The sequence below is a fragment of the Melozone crissalis genome, unplaced genomic scaffold, assembly GCF_028551555.1.
Source record: "Melozone crissalis strain CALT ecotype California unplaced genomic scaffold, PUWL_Pcris_2 ptg000036l_1, whole genome shotgun sequence".
Lineage (NCBI taxonomy): Eukaryota > Metazoa > Chordata > Aves > Passeriformes > Passerellidae > Melozone > Melozone crissalis.
The window spans coordinates 11566589-11591523 of record NW_026535814.1 but is presented as its reverse complement, the minus strand read 5'-3'; the positions used below and the strand labels follow the sequence as shown (position 1 = coordinate 11591523).

The 24935-nt window shown below is 40.0% G+C and overlaps 1 protein-coding gene across 1 annotated transcript in view; it reads left to right on the top strand.

The window, feature by feature from the left end:
- Nucleotides 1–24935, top strand: part of RAI14 (retinoic acid induced 14) — an 85366-nt gene that overhangs the window by 42278 nt on the left and 18153 nt on the right. Inside the window, exons 3-5 of the mRNA XM_054283380.1 lie at nucleotides 5847–5977; nucleotides 22688–22776; nucleotides 24485–24549. Coding sequence (XP_054139355.1) covers nucleotides 5847–5977; nucleotides 22688–22776; nucleotides 24485–24549 — 285 coding nt within the window. The remainder of the gene's footprint in view (nucleotides 1–5846; nucleotides 5978–22687; nucleotides 22777–24484; nucleotides 24550–24935) is intronic.

Below are 24935 nucleotides of genomic sequence, written 5' to 3'. Positions count from 1 at the left end.
TTTGTGACGCCAGTCTTTAAGTATTCCTTTCCTTTTCAGACACTGAGTTGCTGAGTTTGAAATTATCAGGAATTTCAATTTGCTACTCAGCTTCCCTGCAGTTCTGATTTCAGTGGAGATAACATAACTCTGTCTCCAGTAGGTTTGCAACAATGCAAGGTCACTTAAATCATCTCCTGTAGGCTGCATGCCAAAGATAAAGAAACTAAGTTGTTGCCAGTTAATGTTTGCTCAGGTATTTGCTCATGGAAAATGTTGTACAAGTGCTAAGTAGAACTATCACCTCTTGTTATACATTATTTCTTGCATGATATTGCTGGTAATCTTAGACAATTGAGGCTTAATATGCTGATATGGTGGTGATGAAAAATGAATAGCTACCTTTTTTGGACATGTTTTGATTCCTCAGCTTCTCTTCTGGAAAGGAAATTGTTCACTTTGTGACAGAGAAAACAATGTGTAAAACAGCTAGTACAAGCTTTATAAGAAAATAGGCTTCGATATTAAGGTTTCTCTTTGGACTCAAAATCTGTCAACTTGCCAACATGCTATGTGTGATCCTAAATATGAAGGATTTTTACTGGATGGTTTCAGTCCCACAGCTATGATAAGTACTTTATTAGTATCTTGCAATGATAAAATTGGAAATAGATTGTGCACAGAGAGGGCTTACAGGAGACTCGACAGCTGCCGGTGCAGTTGCTGTTGGTAACTGCTGCCAAAGCTTGTGATAGGGCCATGGTTTTGAGAGGTCATGCTGATGGTGATCACTGGAGGTGCTGTGAGCACTCTGCTTTGGCTTGAGCATTGCCTTTTTTAACCACTGGTCATAAACTGGTGGTGTAGATCAAGTCAATCAAGCTCTCAGCCTCACTTCATTAACACTGACCACACAGAGCCTTACACAGGAATGGCTTTGCATCCTAAGCGTGGCTACCTCTGTGCTGCCAGCTCCTTTCTTGGGTTCATGAGCGTATCAGTATGAAAAACACTGAGCTGTTACCAGGGAGGTGCTTCTGAGTGAGGCCCTACAGCACACCTTTCCATCTGAAAGCTGAAAATCAAGAATAAAAGACATGCTTGAGAGGGATGTTCAATGCCACCAGATGCTTGAATTTTAGCATGCCATCCTTTCAGCTGTCAGTGTTGTATCTTAGCATTTATTAGGAATGACAGATTATCTGATCTCCTGCACATTACTAGGAAAAACACCTATTTTATCCAAAAACTTGCACGTCTTGAGCTTTGATCAGATTACTTTGTCTCTGCATATGTAATACTCATTATTGCTGCCTATACTGAACATGATAGACATTTTAAAAAACCCAAACAACAGACTAACTCTTCCCCCTCCCCCAAACCTGAAGAAGTACTGAGTGGAGCAATGGCTGTGGTCTGTGAAGCTGAAATATGTGTTTCATCAATTTTGCATGTGTTCACAAGCCATTGTTATTGCAAAATGTTAATTGTTTGAAGGAAGGCTGTTGATAACAGTTTGGCTTGTGGCCTACAGGAGTGGGATGGGTGTGTGTAGGGTGGGGGTGGAGGTGAAGAGAACTCTCATGTGGAGTCTTTTCTGGGATAAGAGTCTTCCAAATTCATTACACATATGTGTTTATCTTTAAGCTGAGATGCTCAGGTTTGGGGTTTTTTTACTAGAATGCTACATTCTCAGTTGACTAACTTGTGTATTTACAGCAGTCTTACCATAAAACAAGCAAAAACCATCTCCAAATAAAACAAAAGAATCGCCAGCTTTATTGGTGATGAAAAGTACCTGCTTAGCTATTGGTTTTGTTGCTCTTGTGCTATAGTCAATATATTCCTGAAGACTGTGCTGCTGTTTTGTGCTAGCCTTGAGTTTGAAGTGTCTGTGTAGGTTGGCTCAGAATGTGGAGACCTCTCTGATGTAAAAGAAAACTCTTTTATGTTACCTGAGTGAGTGGTGTATCAGAACTGAAGTCCCCAAGGGCTGTGTGGTGGCTGGTGCCGTGCTATTTGGATGGGATCTGAAAGCAAGGCACGTGAGGAATCTTTAGATAGAGGGGGCAGTACGTGGTGCACAGCTGAAGAAGGGGCAGCAGAAATGGGAAGGTTTGGGGACTGCAGTGGAGGAAACACCGTGGGTTTATGAAGCTGGCCGTCCTGTGCTCCTGGCAGAAGAGAGCATCTCCCATGTGCCTGTTTTCCAGGAGAGACAAATGCTGGTGCTGCATGATGGGTGTCAGTTCAAGGTGGCTTCTGCAGTGAACAGTAACAGGGAGTACCCGTGTTTTGCATCATCTCAGCAGAAGTTACCTCCCAAGTCTTTGGTGTATGCTTGATGACGTGTGACTTGTGGGGTCAAAACCAGGCTAATATTACAGGAGATTCCAGAAATGTAATGTAATGCAGCAGTTACTGCCTCTGTTCAGAAATCTGGGTTTTCTGATCTGCTATGGACAGCAGTGCCTGTGCAATATTTGATTGCATGAGGCACTTTAAGACCACTACTGACTTAAATATCTCATACTTCCTTGCCAAATCCTGGGTACAGTGTCTTTCTGGGTGTCCTATGTATTCTGTGTCCTTTGAGATTTTTCTACCCCTGAAAAAATGGACAGTAGGGCTATGATTCCATATTGAAATGAGTTTTTGAGAGTCCATTCTATGCCATTTATTTTATTAGCTGTACCTTTAACTTTTGAAATGCATAGCTGGTCTTTGAGCACAATGGGGAAGAAAAAATCCAGTTTGATCCTATCGGAGGAATATTTGAACAACAGTTGATGCCTGCATACTTGTTTCTTTACTGTGAACAGATTTGTGTATAATTTAATTTCAAAAATAAAACAAGATGTGTAAATAGTTTTTTGTAGCTTGCATAAAATTGACATTTCATCTACAATTACAATGATGGCACTTTACTGATGTCTTAGAGTGGAATCTTTATTGCTTCAATAACTTTGTGTGAGCGATAGAGTGTGATGGCTTTTAAACGTCTTGGGTAGGACACAGATATTTTAGTTTATAAATAAGCATAACTCTGCTGCGCGATGATAAAGAGAAACTGTGTGCATTCTTTTGTTTTCCAGAGCAAAACTAAGTTTCAGGTACAGTAGTGTAATGGATGTTAAACATGCAATTGCTATAACAAATATAAGTGGATTTAGGTATGTGGCAATATCTAAAATTACTCCTTCCTTTAACGTCTCTTGAGTCACAATGCTTGAAAGACGAAACACTAATTAGATATAGAATTGAAAACAGGAATCTAAAATGACTGCCAAATACTAGATCTAGCTGTACAGATTAGTAGGCAACAGTTTTTAGTTTTTAGTTGAGGCCTCATTAAGTCTTTCCTTAATTGTGTTTGTGTGTGAGTGCTCATTTTAGGATAAGGAAATGGTTGAATACTGCAGTAAAGACGAGTTAAAGAATCTGGTCTTGTAAAAGAGTGATTCCATATGTAATGAAATGGTTTACTGTTAGCGTGAACATTGCTTTGCATCATCAGAATCACTTTCAAAATACTCCAGGGTTCTCTATTCAATATCTGAGTATCTCCTCGGTGCAGCTTCCTCACTACATAAATACTGAGGGGTAATTTGGGACACAGCTGTGTTCATTCCTATTTGGTCTGCGATTTTAATGATGGTATAATTATAGATGAATACAGTTACCACAGAAGCTTCTCAAAGGGGAAATTGACACTTTATTTCAGTTATTTCTTAAATACAGGAGTCAGTATTTGTATGCTTACTTGCTTGTACCAAAACACTGAATATTGGATTGTATGTCAATAATGTTTCAATTTAATAGCTGGCTATTGAAGGAGTATTCATGAAACTGTTTCTTGAAGATGTGGCCATTTTGTGCTCTAAAGCTGAATGTTCTCCTGAAAGCTGTTCTGCCAAGGATTTTCAGCTGGCCTTGATCTTAACATTTTCCTGTAGTTTATTCAATTTCATGTTTCAAAAGTAAATTGGTGATTTCAGGTAGTATTGCATTGGATGTGTGTGTAGATGAAGGTTGATTCATCAAATAGCCTGTATTTAAATACCTTACGTGACTGAATAGTAAAAAAGCTCAGAAACTACAAAACAAAAGACATACTGTCAAATAAAGAGTGTTAACTTTAAAGTTTTTTATTTACAAGTGAGATACATTTTTTTAAACATCTGCTTTTAATAACAGGCTGCCTTTAAAGCATGAAATTCCCCAAATGCAGAATAGGCAATGAGTCTCATTCTGGGTGGAGCCTGCTGCTTGGCAGGCCACTCATTGTCATGGAGTCTAAATATTACTTAGAGAAACAATTTTTTTTGCTGGTGTAATTAGTGCTCCAGAGTCTATAGAAATTTATTGCAGGGCCATAGGAATAAAGACTATAACCTGCTGGGTGCACTGACCCACCAGTCATTCAGTGCCATAACAGAGTGCAGTTGCTCTGTCTGCATGCCACTTCCTTTGTCGGAGCTGCCATTCATACTCCTGGTTCCAGGTGGTGTTCTCCCAGCTTGTCTGCTCTCCTGCCCATACTCTCCCTCATGGTTCTTTTAATTTGTTTTTTCAATGACTTTGAACCTGGAACATTTTCCTCCTGTTCCTCCTGTTTTTCAGGGTGTGAGCAGCCTGTGGGGTTAGTTCAGATAAGTGTGCACATCATACACTTTTCCTCTCAAGCCTAGACAGAGAAACGGAAGAATGTCTGTATAGAGCATCATGACAAGGTGTTGGGTGTGTGTGTGTGTTGTTATTGGTTTTTATTAAGTATTTCTCAAGGTAGTAACATGAATTCAATAATTCCAGAGGATGTGTACAAATCAAGTGCTCATGAACAGGCCATCATGCTGGAGATGAGCTGACTGATGTCAAAGAGAAAGCAACAGCTGTTGAAGTTAACTCTCCTGAGTGTAGTTGGGTGCTAACACTGCTTCAAACACAGCTTTTAACTGCACCAGATTGTTTTTCTTGGAGACTGAACACTGTTGTTAGTCCAGTTGTGTGCAACTTCCAACTCATTTCCAGAGCTCATTTTGCTGTGATCACATGGAATACAGAAGGTTAACTGTCCTCTGTTTTCTTAGGATCTTGTGATTCTACTTGGAAGTCTTTTAGAGGAAATAGGCCATTGTCCTATTCAGACCATTCAGAGGAGGAGAGACAGTCATCAAGTTGGGAAGTCATGTCCTGTTCTTGATTCAGCTGCTGAGAGTGTTTAAAAAGATTTAGTGGATTAGGTTTGGAAAGATCTGAAAGTAGGATGGTTTTATTTTCTTTCAGTAGCACTGTGTGAGGGGTTTGTTTGTTTATTTTAAAGACCAACACAGGATAAAAAACTCAATAAAGCTAGCTACAGTCTGCAAAGGGCAGTCTATTAACCATTAGCATCTACAAAATGTGAGCTGGGAAAAGCCTTTAATATGGAAAGTTTTGGATGGTTTGGGTTGTTAGGGTGGGGTCTGGATAAGATGAGGCACCTCATTGCTTATCCATGTGATGTATGTAGTGAAGGTCCAATGGGGCCGGTACAGCTCTGAAATGGAAACCAGGACTGGAAAAATAGAGAAGAATGTTTGAAAATGCAGTAAGAAAATACGGGGTTTTTTTCGCTGCACTTCTCATCTACAGTTTCCAAGTTACAGTTCATCTTCAGTCATCGCTTAGGCCCTGGCTTAAGCCATCAAATCCTTGGGAACCTCTGCTGCACAGCTTCCAGATTACTTTTATGCGGCTTTGTCTGTGCCATTTCTTTGGGTTGGGCTTTTGTTTAAGTGCTGATAAATGCATGCAGGATCATTCAGGAGAGCCTGTTGATGAAGCTGGTGCTGATAATATTTCTTCTTTCTTTTCCTTTTGCTCAGACCAACGAGTGGAATAAGAATGATGATCGGCTGCTGCAGGCAGTGGAGAATGGAGACCCTGAGAAAGTGGCTTCACTGCTGGGTAAAAAGGGAGCCAGTGCCACCAAACAAGACAGTGAGGGCAAAACTGCGTAAGTCCAACCAAAACTTGTGATTTAGTTAGTGGAAAACCCCAGCCCTAGAAGTTTGCCACTTCTGTGATTTAAAAACCAGATACTATCCTGAAAATGAAGATTTCTTTTTCTTCTAAAGAACAATACATTCTGCAAGTCTTGATTTTTAATTCTACCTTTAAAATACCATTTCAAAATCATAAACCCATTGAGATAACTTGAAGGTTAATAAACTACTGGGTAGAGTGGGATTCTTTTCAGACAGGGTATTTTCAAATTTCATGGCACACTGTGGATTACACACTCCAAAAGGCATTAATCTTCAGGGATATTTTTTTCCCATGGACATTAATAGGACAGAAACTAAGATGTATTTTCATGCTAATGGGTTTGACTGAACTGAAACTATGGTGAGTTTTAAAATCCTGCAGATGCTAAGGATTTGCTAAAGGTTCCTTGTTTTGATTGAAGTGTGCTAATAAGAGTTTTGTGTAAATGAGATTCCTTTTGATATATATGTCATATATATCTTCTGTTCTTCTTCTTGTTCTCCCACAAACATTCTGAATTGTGAAAGATAAAAGATTTCACTAAAAGTACAGCCAAAAGATTGTTATCCTTGCACTCTTCTCAGTATGGCACAGAAAGGTGATTTGGTGGATAAGTGAGAAATAGGTATCCCATGACAGAACAAAAACCTTGATAAAATTCTGGACAGATATGGGGAAAAGAAGGACTTGGAAGGGCAGCACAAAGCAGTTTATACCAAACTCGAAGTTCTGATAAATTACCTCTGGATTATATATATTGAGTCATACTCTGCTTCTTTCTTGGTCTGGTTCAATTTCCTACATCTGCTCTGTTTCTGCTCTGCATCTGAGGGAACTGAGTGATGGATTGACTCATAATAACCTGCAATTTCTTACTGCAGAAGTCCAAGTCATCAATTACGTCAAGCCGGCTTTCTCCTCCATACTTTAATAGGTTTTTAATTTTTAAAAGTTGCACACATATGTTTTTCTTTTGGCCATTGAATCTTCAGAATTACAGCTGAATTAACATTTCATGTTTTTTGCGATCAACATAACTTCAGACCTCAGTTCTTAGGATCTTCTTAAACTGCACTCTGTATACACTGTATCCAGTGTAACACCTACTTTGCAAGTTTCATGTATAAATTGATACTATGGATTTTCCTAGGGAACCACCCAAGACTGAATTTATCTGTATCTCTTAACTCTAAGAATGTAGCTAGGTATTGGTGCAACAGTTTTTGAGCTTTGCATGGTTACAATAAAAAAATGCCCATTTTCATTCTTTGACTGCAGCTACTAAGAAGTCGGTGGGCATATATTTATATGAATGATGGTGTTACTAATAATGCAGTTGCAAATACTTCTTTTGGTTGCTTGGAACACATATGAGTTAGTGCTATAAAGATCTCTGCTGCTTCTTGTTCTGTGTGCTCATTTGACTGTCATTTACTTTTAAAATTTTTTCTGTATTGTGGTTTAAAAGGCAGCTTGAGAGAGAAGAAAGAAAGGCAGTGTTGCTGTGATGCAGAAGTACAGCATGTCAAGTCTCATTCTGCTTCCAGTGCTTTGGGAAATTTAGCAGACCTGCTCAGGTTATTTCTGTCTACATTTTGAAAGATAGAGACTGACAGGTGTGGGAGCAATGACACTAACCTGGAGAGACATAGCTACCAAAGGTGGTGCAGAAATGTTCTCCAGCATGTCTTGTTGCTATTGGGCTGTGTCTTGTTTGTGTTTTTATCACTCCAGAGTATTTTTCTGGTGTGTACAAAATGGAGTTCAGCCATCATTTCTGCAGCATCTCCTGTGTTTGCAGTATGGTGCCAGTGCTTCATTCTGCCATGTGCCTAGATGCCTGACACAGCTGTTTTTGCCATGCCTCAGAAGCTCTGCTTAGAGACCCTTCTGCAGCCCAGCACTGAGGTCTGTTGGTGCGCTGCAAGAGCATGGGGCTGGTTTGTTGGCTACCCCACCTTAACATCAGCAACTCACGTGCTGGGAAATTGTGATCTGCACAGGGCTTTTTGGGGGAGCTGTCCACCCTTGTGCTCAGATTTCACAAAATCACAGAATGGTTTGGATTAGAAGAAATATTAATCATCTCATTCCAAGCCTCCTGCCATGGGCAGGGACACCCACATATGGCCATGTTGCTCAAAGCCCAGTCCAATCTAGCCTTGAACACTTCAGGCATGGTTCTTCCACAACCTCTCTGCTCAACCTCTTACAGTGCCTCACCTCTTTCACAGTAAAAGATTTCTTATTACATCATTTAAATCCATCCTTTTTCAGTTTGAAGCCATTCACTTTGTCCTATCTCTTTATGCCCTTCTCTCCAGCTTTATTGTAGGTTCTGTCTTAGGTGCTCCAAGGTCTCCCCAAAGCTTCCTCTCATGAGCCTTGCACGTGGAAAACAAGGCAGTGTTTGGTGACAGACACCATGGCTTCAATAAAGGCAAATAATGGCTGACAAATTTGTTGGCCTTCTGCAGTGGGGTCCCAGCTGTGGTGCATGAGGGAAGAGCAACAACACCATCTGCCTGGACTTGTGCAGAGCACTTGACACTGTCCTGCACAGCACTCCTGTCTACAACCTGGAGAGACATGGGATGGACCAGTGCTCCCTCTCATGAGGGCAGAGTAGAGAGGCAGAATCACCTTCCTTGACCTGCTGCCCACAGAATTATTTGGATGCAGAGCAGGGTGTGATTTCTGTGAGCTGACATGTCCAGCCCCTTTTCCAGCAGAGCCCCCAAGTCCTTCTGGGCAGGGCTGTTCTGGGTCTGTTCATGCCCAGCCTGTGTTTGTGCTTGGGTTTGCCCTGACCCAGGTGCAGGACCATCACTTGGCCTTGTTGAACCTTACAAGGCTCAGGTGGTTTTGCTGGTTACGTTTTAGAAAGTTATCTGCAGTGCCATGTGGGAAGGGAGGTCTTTGGATGAGTGTTCTATTGATCCCTGTGAGTACATATTGATGAGTTTGTTTACTTAGTTAGGATGAAGCTGACTAACCAGAAGAACCTGGTGGATTCAATTATGTAACACACTGCATAATGTGATTAAAGACTTTGGAATGTGCTTGAAAGCAAAAAGGAGAAACAATTACACATTGCAATACAGGTTTGTTAGCTCCATTATTGTCTGTACCCTTAAGGTGTGATGTGTTTCTTTTAGGACTTTTCTTTCTCAGTCTTTTTGTTAACAACCCTACAAACAAAATTTACAATGCTGTCCAGATTTTTGAGATATAGTAATATAGTTTATTATTTTAAACAGAATGTGGAGAGGATAATTTTTCATGCTTAGAGGCTTCCTATTATAAAATGCTTGAGCTGAGGAACAGAGGCCAGGAACAGAGACCAGCTCTGGAACAGAGGACAGAGGAACCAGAGACCAGCTCTGAGGGAATTCTTTTTGGTCCTGTTGTGTACAGTATGTGTCATCCCACTGAGTCCTGCCATGATGTGCTTTGGCTCAGTTTTGGACATTACCTCCTAAATTTCCTCTTTGTGTCCTTTTTAATCACTATCATTTAGGTCCTTGATTTTGTGACTTGTGGACATGCAATAAAATGGAGGTGTTTAAAATAATGAGGTCTAAGTACCTCATTAATTTAAGGTATCTACTATTAAGGTAGATATTTCTTAGAGACAATATTTACAAATTTTCATTAGGAGGTTTAACTCCTCAGCAGTATCTCTTTAAAAAAGGTACTTAACAAAGACCTTGTCAGAGTAATGAATTTATAGTTTTTTAAGACTTGGTTGACTTTCCACACCGTCACCCTGCCTTTGACTAAGTTCTTTCTATAAACAATAAATCACTTTTAAGACCATGGAGCAAGTCCACCTTTGGCATAAGTTGACACAGTCCCATTGTTGCTCCCACTTACATAGCACAGACTATTGCCAAGCATAGTTGTAATAGAACCTATCTGGAAATCTGACTCTGTCATTGTAGTCTTACTTTGCCAGATAGGTTGGTTGTTTTTTCTTTTGGTCCAGCTTCCTTAAACAAAAATATGTGGCTTTCCAGCTTGGAATTTGATCGTTTAAATGCACTTAAACTAACAAAAAAGGGGTTTTCAAAAAGATCCCTTTCAGGGATGATAGGATTGGATTCATTCATGTGCTGCACTTTCTACAAGATCAAGTGTTCAAATGGGCTGTTATTTTAAGAAGCTACTGCCATTATTGAGGGGAAGTGGAGGGATGGGGGTGGGGGAATGATTTTGGAAAGGATTTGCAGTGTATAAATGGTAGCACTTCCTTATCCTGAAGTTATTTTGTCAGTGTGCCAGTCCATTACTGCCATGTTTGTATGTTTCTGCAAGGTACTAAACTAGAATTAAATGCTTTTGGCTATTAAGGGAAACAATAGATCTCTGTACATTTTTTTAATTTGCAATTGAATCAGTTGTTGTTCAATAAAATTACCCTAACGATAGTACAAAAAAGCTTTAGAAACCTCTGCAAATTTGTGCTTTAAGGACTCTTTCACAAAACTACTGCCAATAGCAGTTAATAGAAAAGATATATTTTCATTTGAAAGAGACTCTTAATGCCTTGGAGGCTGAACTAAAAATAAATTTTGGAGCATATTCCAACTGCAAATACTTGATATTTATTATGTACATAGTATTCATTTTTGTTTTATTCCTTTTGTATCTTACTGAATAAGGTGGTGGGGACAAGTTGCATGAAAAACATCACTTTTTGAAAAGTAGATAATGTTTTAATTACCTTTGAGAGAGAATGTTTCCTTCTATGTAATAATATTTACCTTAAAAGAAGCTATTGGAAGAATACATGGAATGATAGAACAATTTGAGTCGTATGGGACCCACGAAGATCATCAAAGTCCGAGTCCTGTCCCTGCACCAGACACCCCAAGAGTCAGACCATGTGCCTGAGAACATCGTGCAGACATTTTGAATTCTGTCAGGCTGGTGATGTGACCACTGCCCTGGGGAGCCTGTTCCAGTGCCCAGCCACCCTCTGGGGAAGAACCTTTTGCTGATACCCAACCTAAACCTCCCCTGACACAGCTTCAGGCCATTCCCTCAGCTCCTGTCACTGTCACCACAGAGCAGAGATCAGTGCCTGGCCCCAGTTTGCTCTCACTTGTGAGCGTGTTGTGGCTGCAATGAGGTGTCAGTCTCAGCTGCTCACACAGCTTCCCCTGCAGACCATAGAGCAAAGTAAGGTCAAGGCACCTGCTCAGGAAATTCTGTTTTACGAGTAAAAAGGGAGGATAGAAGTTGTTAGATTCCAGTAGGTGTGGCCAGCAAAGTAGCAACTGTGTCCCTGCCAGCGAGATTGAAGGAGGGACAAACTTTCCTAGGCACTGTGGGGTTTGGAGAACGCATATTCCAGAGCACAGTCAGACTGTCAGCCCTCTCTGTCAAGTGACATGGAAGAAGAATGATCTCAAATGGGGCCCTGACCAACAAGAAGTTTTTGAACAAGTTAAGCAGGAGATTGCCTGTGCAGAGACCCTCGGGCCAGTCAGAACGGGGCAGGATGTGAGGAATGTGCTGTACACTGCAGCCAGGGAGAATGGTGCTTGAGCCTAGGGCAGAAGGGACCTGGAGAGACTCGAGGATGACCTCTTGGCTTCTGGAGTCTGGGATACAGAGAATTTGAGGCCGGCTACAACCCAGCTGAGGAGATTCTGGGAGTTTATGAAGGGGTTCGAGCTGCCTCAGAGGTGGTGGGCACTGAAGCACCGGTTGCAGAGCTTTATATATAAAGCCTGCTGGCTTTATGTATTGCTGAATGAGAGAAATGAACAGTGCCCTACCTCTGCACTGACTTGTGTATGTTGGCAAACACTCTGTGGTTGTGTCTGGACCGACAGAAAAGGAGCAATTGGTAGTGCAGAGGGAAAACCATCTGGGTTTCTGAAATGTGGCAAGAAATCGCTGCCCAGGTAGAGAAATTGGCTGTAAAAGTGCATCATGTAGATGCACACAAATGCAAGGATCAGGCTGCTGAAGAGCTGTACATCGATTTGATCTCTGATAAAAAAAAAAAATTACTTTTATCACAGTATTTAATTTCTGATGGTCCAGATGGTCGCAATAATGTCTAGGTTTCTGAACATGGACAAAGAAAGAAAGACCACAGGGATCTCAACCTTTGTTTTATCTCTATCCAACAGACCGCTGAAATCTGGTTTTTATTCCAAAATGTCTTGTGAAGTTTATTTCCATGGGAGATCTGGGTGTAAAAGCTTTTGTCTTTCTAAATATTTTTTGTAGTTCTTTTTAGGTTTAAATCATGATTGTTCGGTTTTTGTCCCCTCCCCTGCACTGCAGCATTGCTAGGGATATAATTTAATTAAGATGTTGATATTAAGTTTCCTGAAAAATTGCTTTCAACTTTAGACAAATGCTCAGAAATGCTAGGCCATGGTCGGATGAATGTGTCCACTGCCAGGTTACTAAATTGGGCTAATTAACTTTCTATTATGTTCAGTATGAGCTGATTGTTAATGTATGGTGAGAGGGAATGCTTTTATCTCCACAACAGTGGAGCAATACTTCACTTTGATTTCATAATCAAATCATGGCAGTACATGAAAAAATCCACACTGCCTACAAACACCATTGACAATCATGCAGGCTTTTAAATGAGATCCATGCAGGGGAATTCATGACAGTGGTTTGTTCCTGGCTCTTGACTGAAACTGTGTAGACCATTTCTGATGGTTTTGACCCTTCCAACTAGAGTTGGAAAATTTCATGATCCAGTTTTTAGTTCTTGCCTACACTTTTGATAGAATTTGAAATCAACAGCATCCAGGCTCTATCATTTTTAAAGTAATTTTTACAGGATATTTTGGCATTTTTGTACCTTTATGTTATTAGTGGGAAAAAAAAAAAGAGGCCATCTTCTGAAGAGACAGAAATTAATCATCTTTAGTTGTATTTCAGTTACAAAGATCCTAAGCTTTTTACTTTATCTCTTTAGTGATTTCCTATGTTATAAATCAAACAAATTCCATGTATTTAAAAAACAAACTCCCTAATCCATATAAAGTTCTCTGAGCATTAAGAATCCCAATGGATTTTGCATCTTACATGCATGGGGCTTCATGCAGATGATATCTAAAGTTCAAAGACAAAACAACCAGTCTGCAATTTCTTGAGCCAGCTTGTGTCTTCTGTTCTAAGTTTGCTTTTTCACACAGCTGATGGCTGTTCTTAAGAGCTGTTGTATTTCATTGTCTTTTAGTGGGACTGTCATCTCAGAGGGAACCAAATCCTCTTCTGAAGGGCCCTTGTACTCGTGTTTGGGCAGCCTGTGAGCCTCCTGCCCACAGGCAGGATTGGCCAAACCTGTGCTGCAGCATCAGGCAGCCACTGGAATTCCCTGTTGATGCAGCTCCATTTGCAGAGTTGCCAAATGCCCAGATTTTGCCAGACCTGGCTGGCTTTCAACAAGTTTGTCAGTTGCTTGGATCAGAGGAGAGCCTGGGTGATTGGGAGTTTTTGTATGCCTGGGTTGAAACAGCTGCAGTTTGGCTCACGTGGAGGCAAAACCCAGCGCCCCAGTTTCCCGTGGGGAATGCTGTGCCTGCTCCCTGCACTTGTCCCATCTGAGCTGGCAGGAGAGCCGTGAGGGAAGCGTGCCTCTGCTGGGTTGGGCCAGAATCAACCTCTTCAAGGCTGGAGGGGACAGGGTTAAGGCTGCAGTTGTTTTTCAGATTTATATCTACATAATGGGCTGCAGTTGTTTTACATGTTTTTCAAAGACTTATGCAACCAAATGAGCTGTATGTGTAGATTTTAATTATACCCACTGGCTGTTACTGGCTTAAAAATGTACTCTAATCTAGGAAGGGGAGCAGACAGCTGAAACAGAGCAATGTGCAAATGCGGAATTTACTTAAGTTTTTTTTTTTAACTTCAAACTGAGGTCTCAGGCAGTAGACTGTGCTGGTGGCTGCTTATTTACTGGACTTATGTTTTACTCTGTTTTCTGCTACATTCTTTACAGAGCCTGTGTTAGGAAACTACTGAAAGGTAGCTGGAAAGTAACTGAAAAATTCAGAAGAGCTCTGAAGTTGCACATGCCTGTGGCCCAGCCCCTGGTTGTCTTTCAAAATATGGAATCTTAAGTAGTATAGTTATTCTGAAATACAGAATAAAATGTATATTGCCATAATAATCCAAAAAGCTTCTTCTAAAAAATTATGAAGTGGTCATATTGACCAGTGGTCTTTGAATGTGTTACAAGTAGAGTGATTACAATGAGTACATGTTATTGCACTTGGTTTGCAAATATCCCATGAGGTAAGAGAAGTTCACGTTGTACAGCTTAATAAAAAAATAAGTACATCCAAACAGTTGCTTCAAATCTGAAGAGATGGGAAGTATTATGAGCCTCAAAGGTACAGAAATATCAAGGACAACATATCCTGAGCTATCACTTGTCAGTATCCCTCAGGTTCACAAGGATATTTCTGCTCATCTGTTCTTGGAGAACTAGATGCAGTTCTTAAGTCTTGCTGGATTTTCATGCTACAAAAATATTTGGTTTAGATTTATCCTTACTCAATTGCTCTTACTCTTTTGAGCCTTTTCCTGGCCTTTTGTTATGCCAACATGGTTTGGGATTAAATTACTCTAATGTTCATGACTTTCCATATACAAAGGTGATTATCAGCAATTGCTGACCCACAGGCAGCAACACCAAGTGAGTTGTGTTGGAGGATGTAATTGTTGCTCTCATCTTTTGGCTTAATTTTAACTTTGAACTCTGTTGGGCCTTGAAAGGGCTGAAGATGGCTAGCTGGTTTTACCCAGCTTCTGGAAGAAAGTCATCTTTACCTGGGCACATCCTCAGGGATTTCACCCTATGCTAAAAAGATTATGTGCCATTGGGCATGAGTACTGAGAAGGTAACTGAGCACCTGTTTGGACCTTATACATGGAATGTGGTCTTAAAGAAACTGTCAGGAGTAATCTTCCCTACTTGTCTGGCTTCCTTGGCTTTGGAGGCTCAGGCCATGCTGCACAGATTTCTGGGCTCTTTACGCTTTCTGAGACTTCATTGTTTGTCATATTTTGCTAATTTTTCTACCCTACAACTCTATTTTTTTTTTTTTTACTTTTAAAAACCACTGCTTCAAAAAGTACTACTTTTTACTACTGCAAAAATTAAAAAGTATGTCTAAATTTCAGACTTTCTGTCAACATCTAGGAATGCCTTGAAGCTTCTGCTTGCAGAATCTCTGTTGCATTTCACTGACATTAGTTCCTGAGGAATTTTAAAATAGACACTGTTCAAGAAACTTTATGTGGTAAATCTAAATTGTGAGCACTTGTGTTTACAATTAATGGTACATGGAAGGAAAGTCCATGCATTTCAGACTTGAAGTGGGAGTTTGTGTTAATGTGGTAATAGAGTTTGCCAAAGAAAACCGTATGTGAAAATGGAACTGCTAGCGCACAACCTGAGAATGAAAAGCATAAAGCTGCTGGGGATCCCAGAAATCTCTCTGAAGAGCAGCTGGGTGGATATTTTGCTCAGTTTGAAGGCTAAAATCAGGAGTCTGTAGCTTGCCAGCTCCTCTGTTGCATGATGCAATTGCTTCTTTTCTATAAGAAAACAGCTATTAAAGAGGCTTGCCTTTTATTAATGTCCTGTAGCTTGAGGTGTGTATGATTGAAACAAGACTTTTCATGCTATGATGTAAAGATGGAAACTTTATAGGAAAACTGCATAGTTTTGGTTTCAGTGGCTGGTTTTTTGGTTTTGTTGGCTTTTTGACAGCTGTCCCAAAATACATGCTAACACAAAAGGGGCATGCAGGATTTTTGCCAGAGGCTTCTGTGTGTACTGGGGCCGGGCAGATGCCATCTCATATTAAAATAGAAGGATACAGGCTGTGCAGCACTTCACTTTACTGTGGCTGGTGCTAAAGGGGAGAGAGGGGAAAATAATCTCATACAGCTCTTGGTAAATCCATACCTGCCTCTGTCAACTTCTTAAAATCTTGCACCGCACTCTAGAAGTTGTTTGCAGCAACACATTGACTGAATGTTTTAAAACTCTGAAAACATAATTTTCTCAGCTTGTACTGGTGCCAGCTCTGATTTGAAAACAAAAAGTATTTCCTTTCTTCCTCCTAAGATAATTTTTGAACTCTTTTGGCTGCATGGATGCAAGTGACAAGATAATGATATGGAATGCCACCATTATTGAAAAGCCACATTTTTTTACAGTTGCTCTTGGGAGTAGGTAAAATGGGTGCAGTGTGAAGCTGTAATTTTTATTTGTTTAAAGAAAATAATAAAAATCCCCAAGGAACTGCTAAGTATTGATAGTGATTACCTGTACCTGTCTGATTTTCTTTTAAGACAGTCTGATCTGCCAGACATCAGTATGGCTCCTCCATAACTAAATTACTCGTTCTACCTACAATATATATTGTCTAAGATGAGTGACAGTATCTTGGTTATGCAGTCAGGAATTTTCATTTTAGGTTTAAGGTGAATTCTACATGCTGCTCCTTATTCTTCATGGGCAGATTGCCTCTGTGCTGTGTGATGAAGCAGTGGAAGGCAGCTCTGGTTTCCATCTGATTTTGTTTCCTGTGCCAGCTCACCAGCCACACAGTTACCTGCCTGCCTGTGCTGGTGCAAGGAGGAAGCACAACCCAGAGAGGGCTTGCTGAGAAAGGCAGAAGACACCTCCCACTTCAGAACTGTTATGGAGCTTTCCCAATCACTTAATCTGAGGATGGTAATTTCTCTATTATTAGGTTTGGGGTGTGTCAAAAAGGGCTTACTTTCAAAATTGTTTTAATGCTGATAAAATCTCAAGCCCTTCACCGATCAGTAAACCATGTTCTTCTACAGTGACTAGTCATGGTGCTACATGTGAGAGGAGGCCACACTGGACTTCCTCCTGTGTGACACCAGCTATTCTCTTCGTGCACAGAATGTGCTGCTCTAGTGGTAACTCATGGCCCTTTCTCCTTCAGGTCAGGTCTTGCTGCTTCTGCCACTCAGCCTGTGGTGCAAAGCAACCAAAAGCTGGATATCATCTACTGTGTTTATTTTAGCTGTTGTTACTGAAGGAGGAGTCGAGGCCTTGAGGGATAGCACTGTAAGCTAGGTGCTGCTTCTAAAATATATAAAAGCTCTAGTTAGTTCAGAAAGTCAGCCAGGTTATCAGTAAGTCACTTTGTGACTGAGATAGCTGGTGAATTGCTTGCCTGTCTGATCTGGTAGTAGCAAAGCTTAAATGTATTCAATTTCTATTTTTTCTTTTATTTAATCAGCAATACATGGTCTCTATGCAGCTTTGTATCTTTATCATTCTTGTTTGTTTGTGTGAAGGTGTTCGTTGGTGGGGAAACTATAAATCATCAAATTGTTGGGAGGCAAGTTAGACTTTTTAAAATTCAACAAAGGGTTGACATCCATTAGAAAATTAAGAAGAATGATCTGCCTTGGGGAGGGATGTTTTTACTCAAAATAAACCTTGACAATGAGTGTATATGAGTTCATAGTGTTTTTCAAACATTATTGCACTTAAAATATTTTCAGAGCACTCAGATTGAAATTGCAGAGAACAATAGTATTATACGCTTGCATATAAGTTTGACTCGTTTCCATGTTTGTCATAATAGGAAATAGCAAATACAATATTCACTTAGCATCCACAGTTCAGCCAAATTCCTTATTGGCTTTGGATTTTGGTAAGTAGTGTGTTGAAGTGCTTTCAGGCCTTGGAGAAAATCTGTTACAGAGAATGCTAATTCTGCCCAGAAAAAACTCTGGAGCATGACCTTGCCAAACAGAGATTGAACCTTCTGATTGGATGTAATTCTGCTTTCCCCCCTCATTTTTCTTTTTGCAAATCATAATTTCTTTGTTAGAAGGTTATTGTCTTAAATTAAGACTTAATATTTATTTTTTTCCGATTTTATCACGTTTCTCTTTACTTTTACAGCACTTCCCCTAGATATATGGACCACCCAGTTGTTTTAAGCCAGCTGTCAAAATACCATTCAGTAAGAGGATTTGCAGGAAGCAGCTCTGCAAATGGTTAAGAGAACCTGAATATAGCAGAGCCATGCCTTACAGCTAATACCACCTTAGCAATTGCCATCAGCTACAGTTTTACAAGTCTAACCCCTAAATGTGGATTATTTCTTTCTACTTACAGTGTAATGATTTGTAAAGAAAAGTTTTATGTGAGCTGAGTGGTAAAAATTACAGTCCTTTTTCATTTGAGTTAGACTGACATTTAAATAATTTTTGGAAACACTCATTCTTGGTCTTTTGTCAAAGACTGGCTCTATCTGAACTCTTGTGCTTTGTCTGTCAGATGCTGGTTAAAGAAGTCTTCGTTCCCTTGCTGGTTTAATATTGTGACCAAAATGGGGAAAAGGTCATTTGCCTTGAATAAGGCATGGGCTGTTTAGGACAGATGTAAGTGCTTCACCTGGTGACATATCTGCAAAAAATCTGCTGCTACAGAGTAGTTTAGGGATGTCATACACAACTGTGTCCTCTGTTCAGGCAGCAAGCATCATAAAATGCCTCTGTCAACATGGGGTATTTATTTGAGTAACATTTCAGGTCAAGAAATTTGAGGTCCTGACAAGATTTTGAGGTGATAGCCTTCAGCTGAACCTGAACCTCATGAAATGAGTTCACTCTCACTCTAAAAGTCTGTTTACTCCAACTGGGCTTTGCATCCTTCACAACTAACATAATTTTCACCTTTTCTTGTTAAGTACTGAGTAAATATGAGACCTGTATACTCCCAGTAGGAAAAAGCAGTGTCAACCTACTGATCTTCCATCTGCCGCAGAGGTGGGTCTTGAATCACTGGGAATGGTAGCTGCTCCTCTGCTCACTGAAACGTCTGGATACAATAAAAAGAGACCATCCTGCTCCTCAGGAAGAACAGAAATTTACAGCAATAAAAGTATTTACAGCAATAAAAGTAATCTATCTCAAAACAGTTCAGGCTGGGCTATCAAGATGTGGCTCTAAGTGGCAGTAACAGCTTACCTATTGTGAAGGGAAAATGAACTATGTTGTAATGGGATTTTCAGCTGAATGAGAATCCAACCCCCAGTGTGGCCCTTGGTCCAAATGAAGTCTTACATGTTTGTTTTTGTTTACTTAAGTCATTGCACAACCAGGAAATGGGAGGAAAAGTTGTTTGCTTTCATATCAAGGAAAGTTTATTCATAGGAGATGCAAGTAAAATGCGCCACTCCTTAAGGCATCCAGATGGTGAGAACACCAGTACTTGGAAACCTGCAGTTTTTGCCTCAAGTATTTTAGGAAATTATGTAGCTTGTTAGGAATTATTCTGAAATGACTGTCTACAGTCTTCTTTGTTTCAAGAGCCTGCCTTGCTATATAGGATTCTTCAGTATTTACTACTCAAGTGTTTGGGTTTGGAGTTTTTCTTTGTTTGTTTTGAGTCTGCTATTTTGTTTGTTTGGTTTTTTTAAACTTCAAAACACCTTAAAAAAAACAAATAAAAAAAAAAACCCACACCAAAAAAACCCCAAACCAAAGCAGGCACTATTAACTTTAAAATCAGAATTGCTTCTTAAGGGGGAGGGTTTGTCCAACACTAATAGTTTAGCTTAAATATGGCTGTAATAGGTTCGTTCCATTCTGGAGTTGTTCTCTCTATAGAGCAGGACTCTGTTTTCTAAATCTGCAGTTAAGTAACCATATCCCCCATTCCCTTCCAATTGCTTTGAGACTGTTAAGAAAAAAATATCTCACTACAGGTTTATGTTAGAGATAGTACCAGAACAAGGATGCAGAGAGGAGACACACAGCAAGCCATTCTTTGTGAAATAAAACATCTGCGCGTGTGATGACTTATTGAGAACTGCCATGGGAATTGTTTTTGTTGGTGGGATTCATGTGTTCATAGGAGCATAGCCTGAAAAGAGTTATTTTTAATTTTCTGTGATTTTTTTTGCAGTCAGATTTTACCTAAATAAAACTTCTTTAGCACTTGCATGTTCATGTTGCATTTGGCACCGTACTATAAAGTCTATCCATAAAATCTCAGTGCCCCAGATTTAGCCAAGTTATTATTATTCAGGTATTTATTATTACTATGAATATTGTCAAATGTAACTTAGCCAAGTGTATGCTTCACAGTCTTCCTAATACATAATAGAATTTGATTGTATTTTGTGTTTACACAAATGTATCAGAACATGTTTTGGTATTTTGCTGGTATGTTGTGTTGGCTAAATTAGAGGTGTTGGAATTTGTCAGACTCCTCTTGTGTCCCTCCCCCAGTCATTTTCCCAGAGCCTGAGAAACCACTTCTTCCAAAGAATGTTTACACAACTTTGCATTGGTCACCAAGTACATGAAGGTTTGATTTTGAATGACTGGAGAACAGACAGCAGCAGCACTGCTTGTGCTCTTGGACGTGTTAACTCTTCAGTTTGATTATGGCAGTAGAATTCACAGGATGAACACACAGAATGCTTTTATATTTGCAGAGAAAGGTTCCAGGCTTAAGTGCTGCCTGTCTGCCATTTACAATCAGCAGCAGCTGGTGTAGAAGGAAGGACTCCTCCTAGGAAGTGAGGTGTCTGCTGTACTTGGTAGGCAATTCTGTCCAGGACTTCTCCTGTTTTGATTAATTCTCCTCTCTTTGCAAGATGTTGTCTGTAGATCTCTTTCTCTGCTGAGTTTTCAAGAAATCTATGGCTTAGAGAAACACGGTGTTGTCGTTCAGAGACTCTGTGTCTGAAATACCTATTTCATTCCTGCCTGTTGTTCCAAGTTTCCCTGGTTAGGCTGAACTTTCGGTGTTAACTTTAACACTTAAAGGAAGCAGTTGTTCAAAATATAAACTCCTAAATATATTAGTTGATGTGGCTCCGTGATTTATGATGTTTCTTTTACATTCCAGGGGAAAATCCCTTTTACGCAGGGGTGCATAATTTAAAAATTATTACCTCCTTCAAAAGATATTAGAAATCATCCCAGGAATACTGGCTTTTTCAGTTTGGTGCATGTTTGAGGATGGTTCTAACTTTCCACACACAAAGAAATAGTAGTTAGAAGTGTTTTGTCTTTAATTTTTGTTTTACGTTACTCCCACTGAAAAACTGCTCTGTGCACATCACACTGATGTTGGTAGGACTCAACATGAGTAGCAGGATGTCTGCCCATATCTTAAAACTTGACAACACTGATATGTTATGCATCAGGAGGACATAAACTTCTCTGTTTTCAGGAGCTTTCCCTTCATTTCTGCTTCAGGGCAAAATGAAGTCTGCAGCTTCTCTGTAGCACTGCTTCTGTGAATGTTGATGTGCCCAGCCTGAGGATGTCAAACATAAAATCTCAGCTGTAAAAAGGCTTGCATTCAGTGTAATTTCTTTGGTTTGTTCTGTAATTGCATCTTAGGTAATTGATGCTTGGAAGTGCGTCCTGCCATGGTGTGGTTGGTAACGTCTGCAGTTTCACACTGTTTAAGCAAGCAAGTGCTTGGGGTGAACAGCAAAACCACAAGTGGAAAAATACATCTCTGGCACAATCTCCCAAATATTCAGTAGCTTTGATTTCTCCAGATGATACTCAGAGTAAAGTGTTTTCCCCCACCCATACATGAAGGAAAGATGAGCTTCATAAAGGACAGTGCAGAAATACACTGTCCTTTATGAAGCTCATTTTCATAGGTTGTTTAATTAAGGAAATGCAGAATCATGTTTTAGAGGAACTAAATTTTGTCCCCTGGAAGGGGAAAATCTAACTAAATCTGACTACTCTGACTAAAATATCTAGAACAAAGTCAGTTATTATGACTATTTTCGTTATTAATTCCCCAAGCCCAGGCATTCTTTGGGGTTGTATTATATCACTAGGGACATAAGTTCAGAAATTGTGAGACTAGATGTACATAAAGTATATAATATGAGCTGATGAGACACCAGCCCATGTAAAATCATAGAATCATGGGGTTGTTCAGGTTGGAAAAGACCTCTAAGATCATTCAGTCCAACCATTAACCCAGCAACCCACATCCACCACTAAACAGCGTTCCCCCACCAGTGTCACATCTGCCTGTCTCTTAAGTATGTCCCAGAGCCTTCCAGGGATGGTAACACCACCAACTCCCTGGGCAGCTTTTTCCAGTGCTTGACAACTCTTTCAGTCAAGAAATTTTTCCTCATGCCCAATGTAACCTCCCCTGGTGCAGCTTGAGGCCATTTCCTCTCATCTTATCCTGAGTTACCTGGGAGAAGAGACCAACCCCCAGCAGGCTACACCCTCCTGTCAGGCAGCTGTAGAGAGTCATAAGGTCCCTCTTGAGCCTCCTTTTCTCCAGACTAAACATCCTCAGCTCCTTCAGCTGCTCCTTATATAACTTGTTCTTAAATCTTTGCCAGCCTCGTTACCCTTCTCTGGACAAGTTCCAGCACATCAGCATCTTTCTCATAACGAGGGTCCCAAAATGAACGCATTGTCTGACCTGCAGTATGGAAGTATGACTACAAAGTCTTTCTGATGTGCCATCTCACTTCCAGAGCTGTTGTCCTCCTGGGAGGAAATGGAAGGATACCAAAAGATCTCAGGACAGGGAGGAAAGAATTTGCCAGTGTGAAGTTAGTGAATGAAAGAGAAAAGATATTTTAGTAATAATAAAAGACATGTAAATGCTCTCTTCCAGTTTTCACCTGGCAGCCACAAAAGGGCATGCAGAGTGCCTCAGGATCATGGTGACACATGGTGCAGATGTGACAGCCCAAGATGGTGCAGGTATGTCTCTCTATACCAGTAGCATGATACACTCAGTTTGCTTATATAGTTATTAATGTGCAGAGTGAAAACACAGATTTGACAACTTTGCTTTTCCCCACACACCCTGTAGGAAAAGCAGTTGTAACACTTGCAGGTTTGGGCATATTTGCTTTCCTGCACAGAGAATTCAGAATCTAAAGTCCTTAAAAACTTTTGTCCTAATGCTATAAATTTCAGTGTTTGTAGTGGGCTCTGGATATAAAATATATGCTTGATTTTTTTCAATTGTTATTTTTAAGTGAAAAAAAAAAGAGAAGAAGAAAATAATTATCCTCCCCACCTCTTCATATTATTACAGGTTGCATCAAGATCTTCAGTTTTACTTTCATGTTTATCCAAGCTATTAATCCCATTAACTTTACAGGAGTTGCAGTAAGACAATTCTTTAGGATTATGACACAGTGAAAACAGCTGATACAGGCCAAAACAGAGCTGAGAGCTGTTAAGTATGATGTCTCAGCTAGGAGAATGATGGGAGCTGAATTTGAAGCTGACAAGCTCTTCTTAATGATTTCAGTTGACACATCTTCAGAATCTGTGCCCAGCATTTTCTCTGGCTAGCTCAGCCACCTGGATGACCTGTCAGCATTCTGTCTTTCCAGAATGGCTGGGCTCATGAGTTCTGTTTTGCCACTTACTGCAGCCTGAGGGAATCTCTGTCATATGTGGGAGTCATTTGCCTCTATATATAAAGAAATGTCTGTGATAGTGGAAGAAGCATTCATATTTTATGTAATGATAAGGGAATATATGTACCTGATGCAGACTGTAATTCCAAATTCATGCTTCACCGTGCCTGATGAATTATTGGTCATTTGGGTAGTAAAAGGTTGCCTGCCTACTTCCACCTGAGAGTGTCAGCCCACTACTCTTCAGTGAAATCTTTCTATGTGAAAGTGACACCATTTGCAATGAGAGCTTCCTGTCACAAGTGTCTTTGTCTTTATTGAGTACTAAATCCTGAGTCCTTCTTTTCTTAGTTGCATGGATAATTTCTGCATTTGCTGTCTTGTCATCGATTTCTCAGATGCTCTGTAAGATGAAGCTGGAGGAGAGACGTCAGTGTTTCATCATAAATCCATAATCAGTAAATCATCATGAATTCAGCCAAATGAAAACCAATGCAGGCCTGTATTTGGTAGAGAATAGGAAATCTGTGAGGTGCAAACCAAAGCAGGCCTGTGTTTGAGTCTTCTACGTCTACTTCATGGGTGAAACAAACTTAATATATTTGAAGGTTGTGAATTTGGCACGTTTTGCTCTTGATGCTGGGCACGCTTTCATTGCCAAATACCAAAAATCATGACACCGACAGACATCTGTGTGCAAGGGAGGCTGTGTAATACCGGAAAATTGTTTTCTAAGAAGCAAGACATAATGTACAATTTTAGACTTGCTTCTTCCTAGGTGTAGTCTGACACAATGTTTGTGTCACTCCTTTATATGAATTAAGACTTTAAGATTATTCTGTTATTTTCATGAACAACAAGTAGTAAAGACATTCTGCTTGATTTAGGTTTTTACTTTATTTTCTCTACCCTTACTTTTTATGTGTTGTGATAGGAACAAGACAGATAATTCAAGATTTTTCCTTTGACATGAAAGGTTTTATTCCCGTGCTTTGGTGTGATTGAATAATTAATTTGCTTTGCTTTTATTCTTTTAGGGCACAGTGCTTTACATCTTGCAGCAAAGAACAGCCACCCTGATTGCGTTAAGAGGTTACTTCAGGTAAAAGAAAAATCAAATTAATTTTGATTTTTGAAATTTTCATTTGCTTTCATTAGACTCATTTTGTGCTAATAATCTGCACTACACTTCTATACTGTTCTATCTCCTCAGCATCAAGAGAGGTGCATCAAGAGTTTAAACATAAAGAGTTTAAGGACATTGTAGGCACTGTGAATGGATGATAGAAAACAGTGTATCTTCCCTGAGTGGTCTGCAAATACAGTTTTCTCTGTCCAGCTGCTCTGACTTAGCTTGGTTGTGTTTCAAGTAGTTGTAGCTTCAGTTTAACTTCCTGTGTTTTTCTGTGTGTTTGGACGACTTGGAATTAGGATGGATTAAGAGTTACAGGGGAGAAGGTTTTTCACTTCTGGGGGGATTCTGATAAT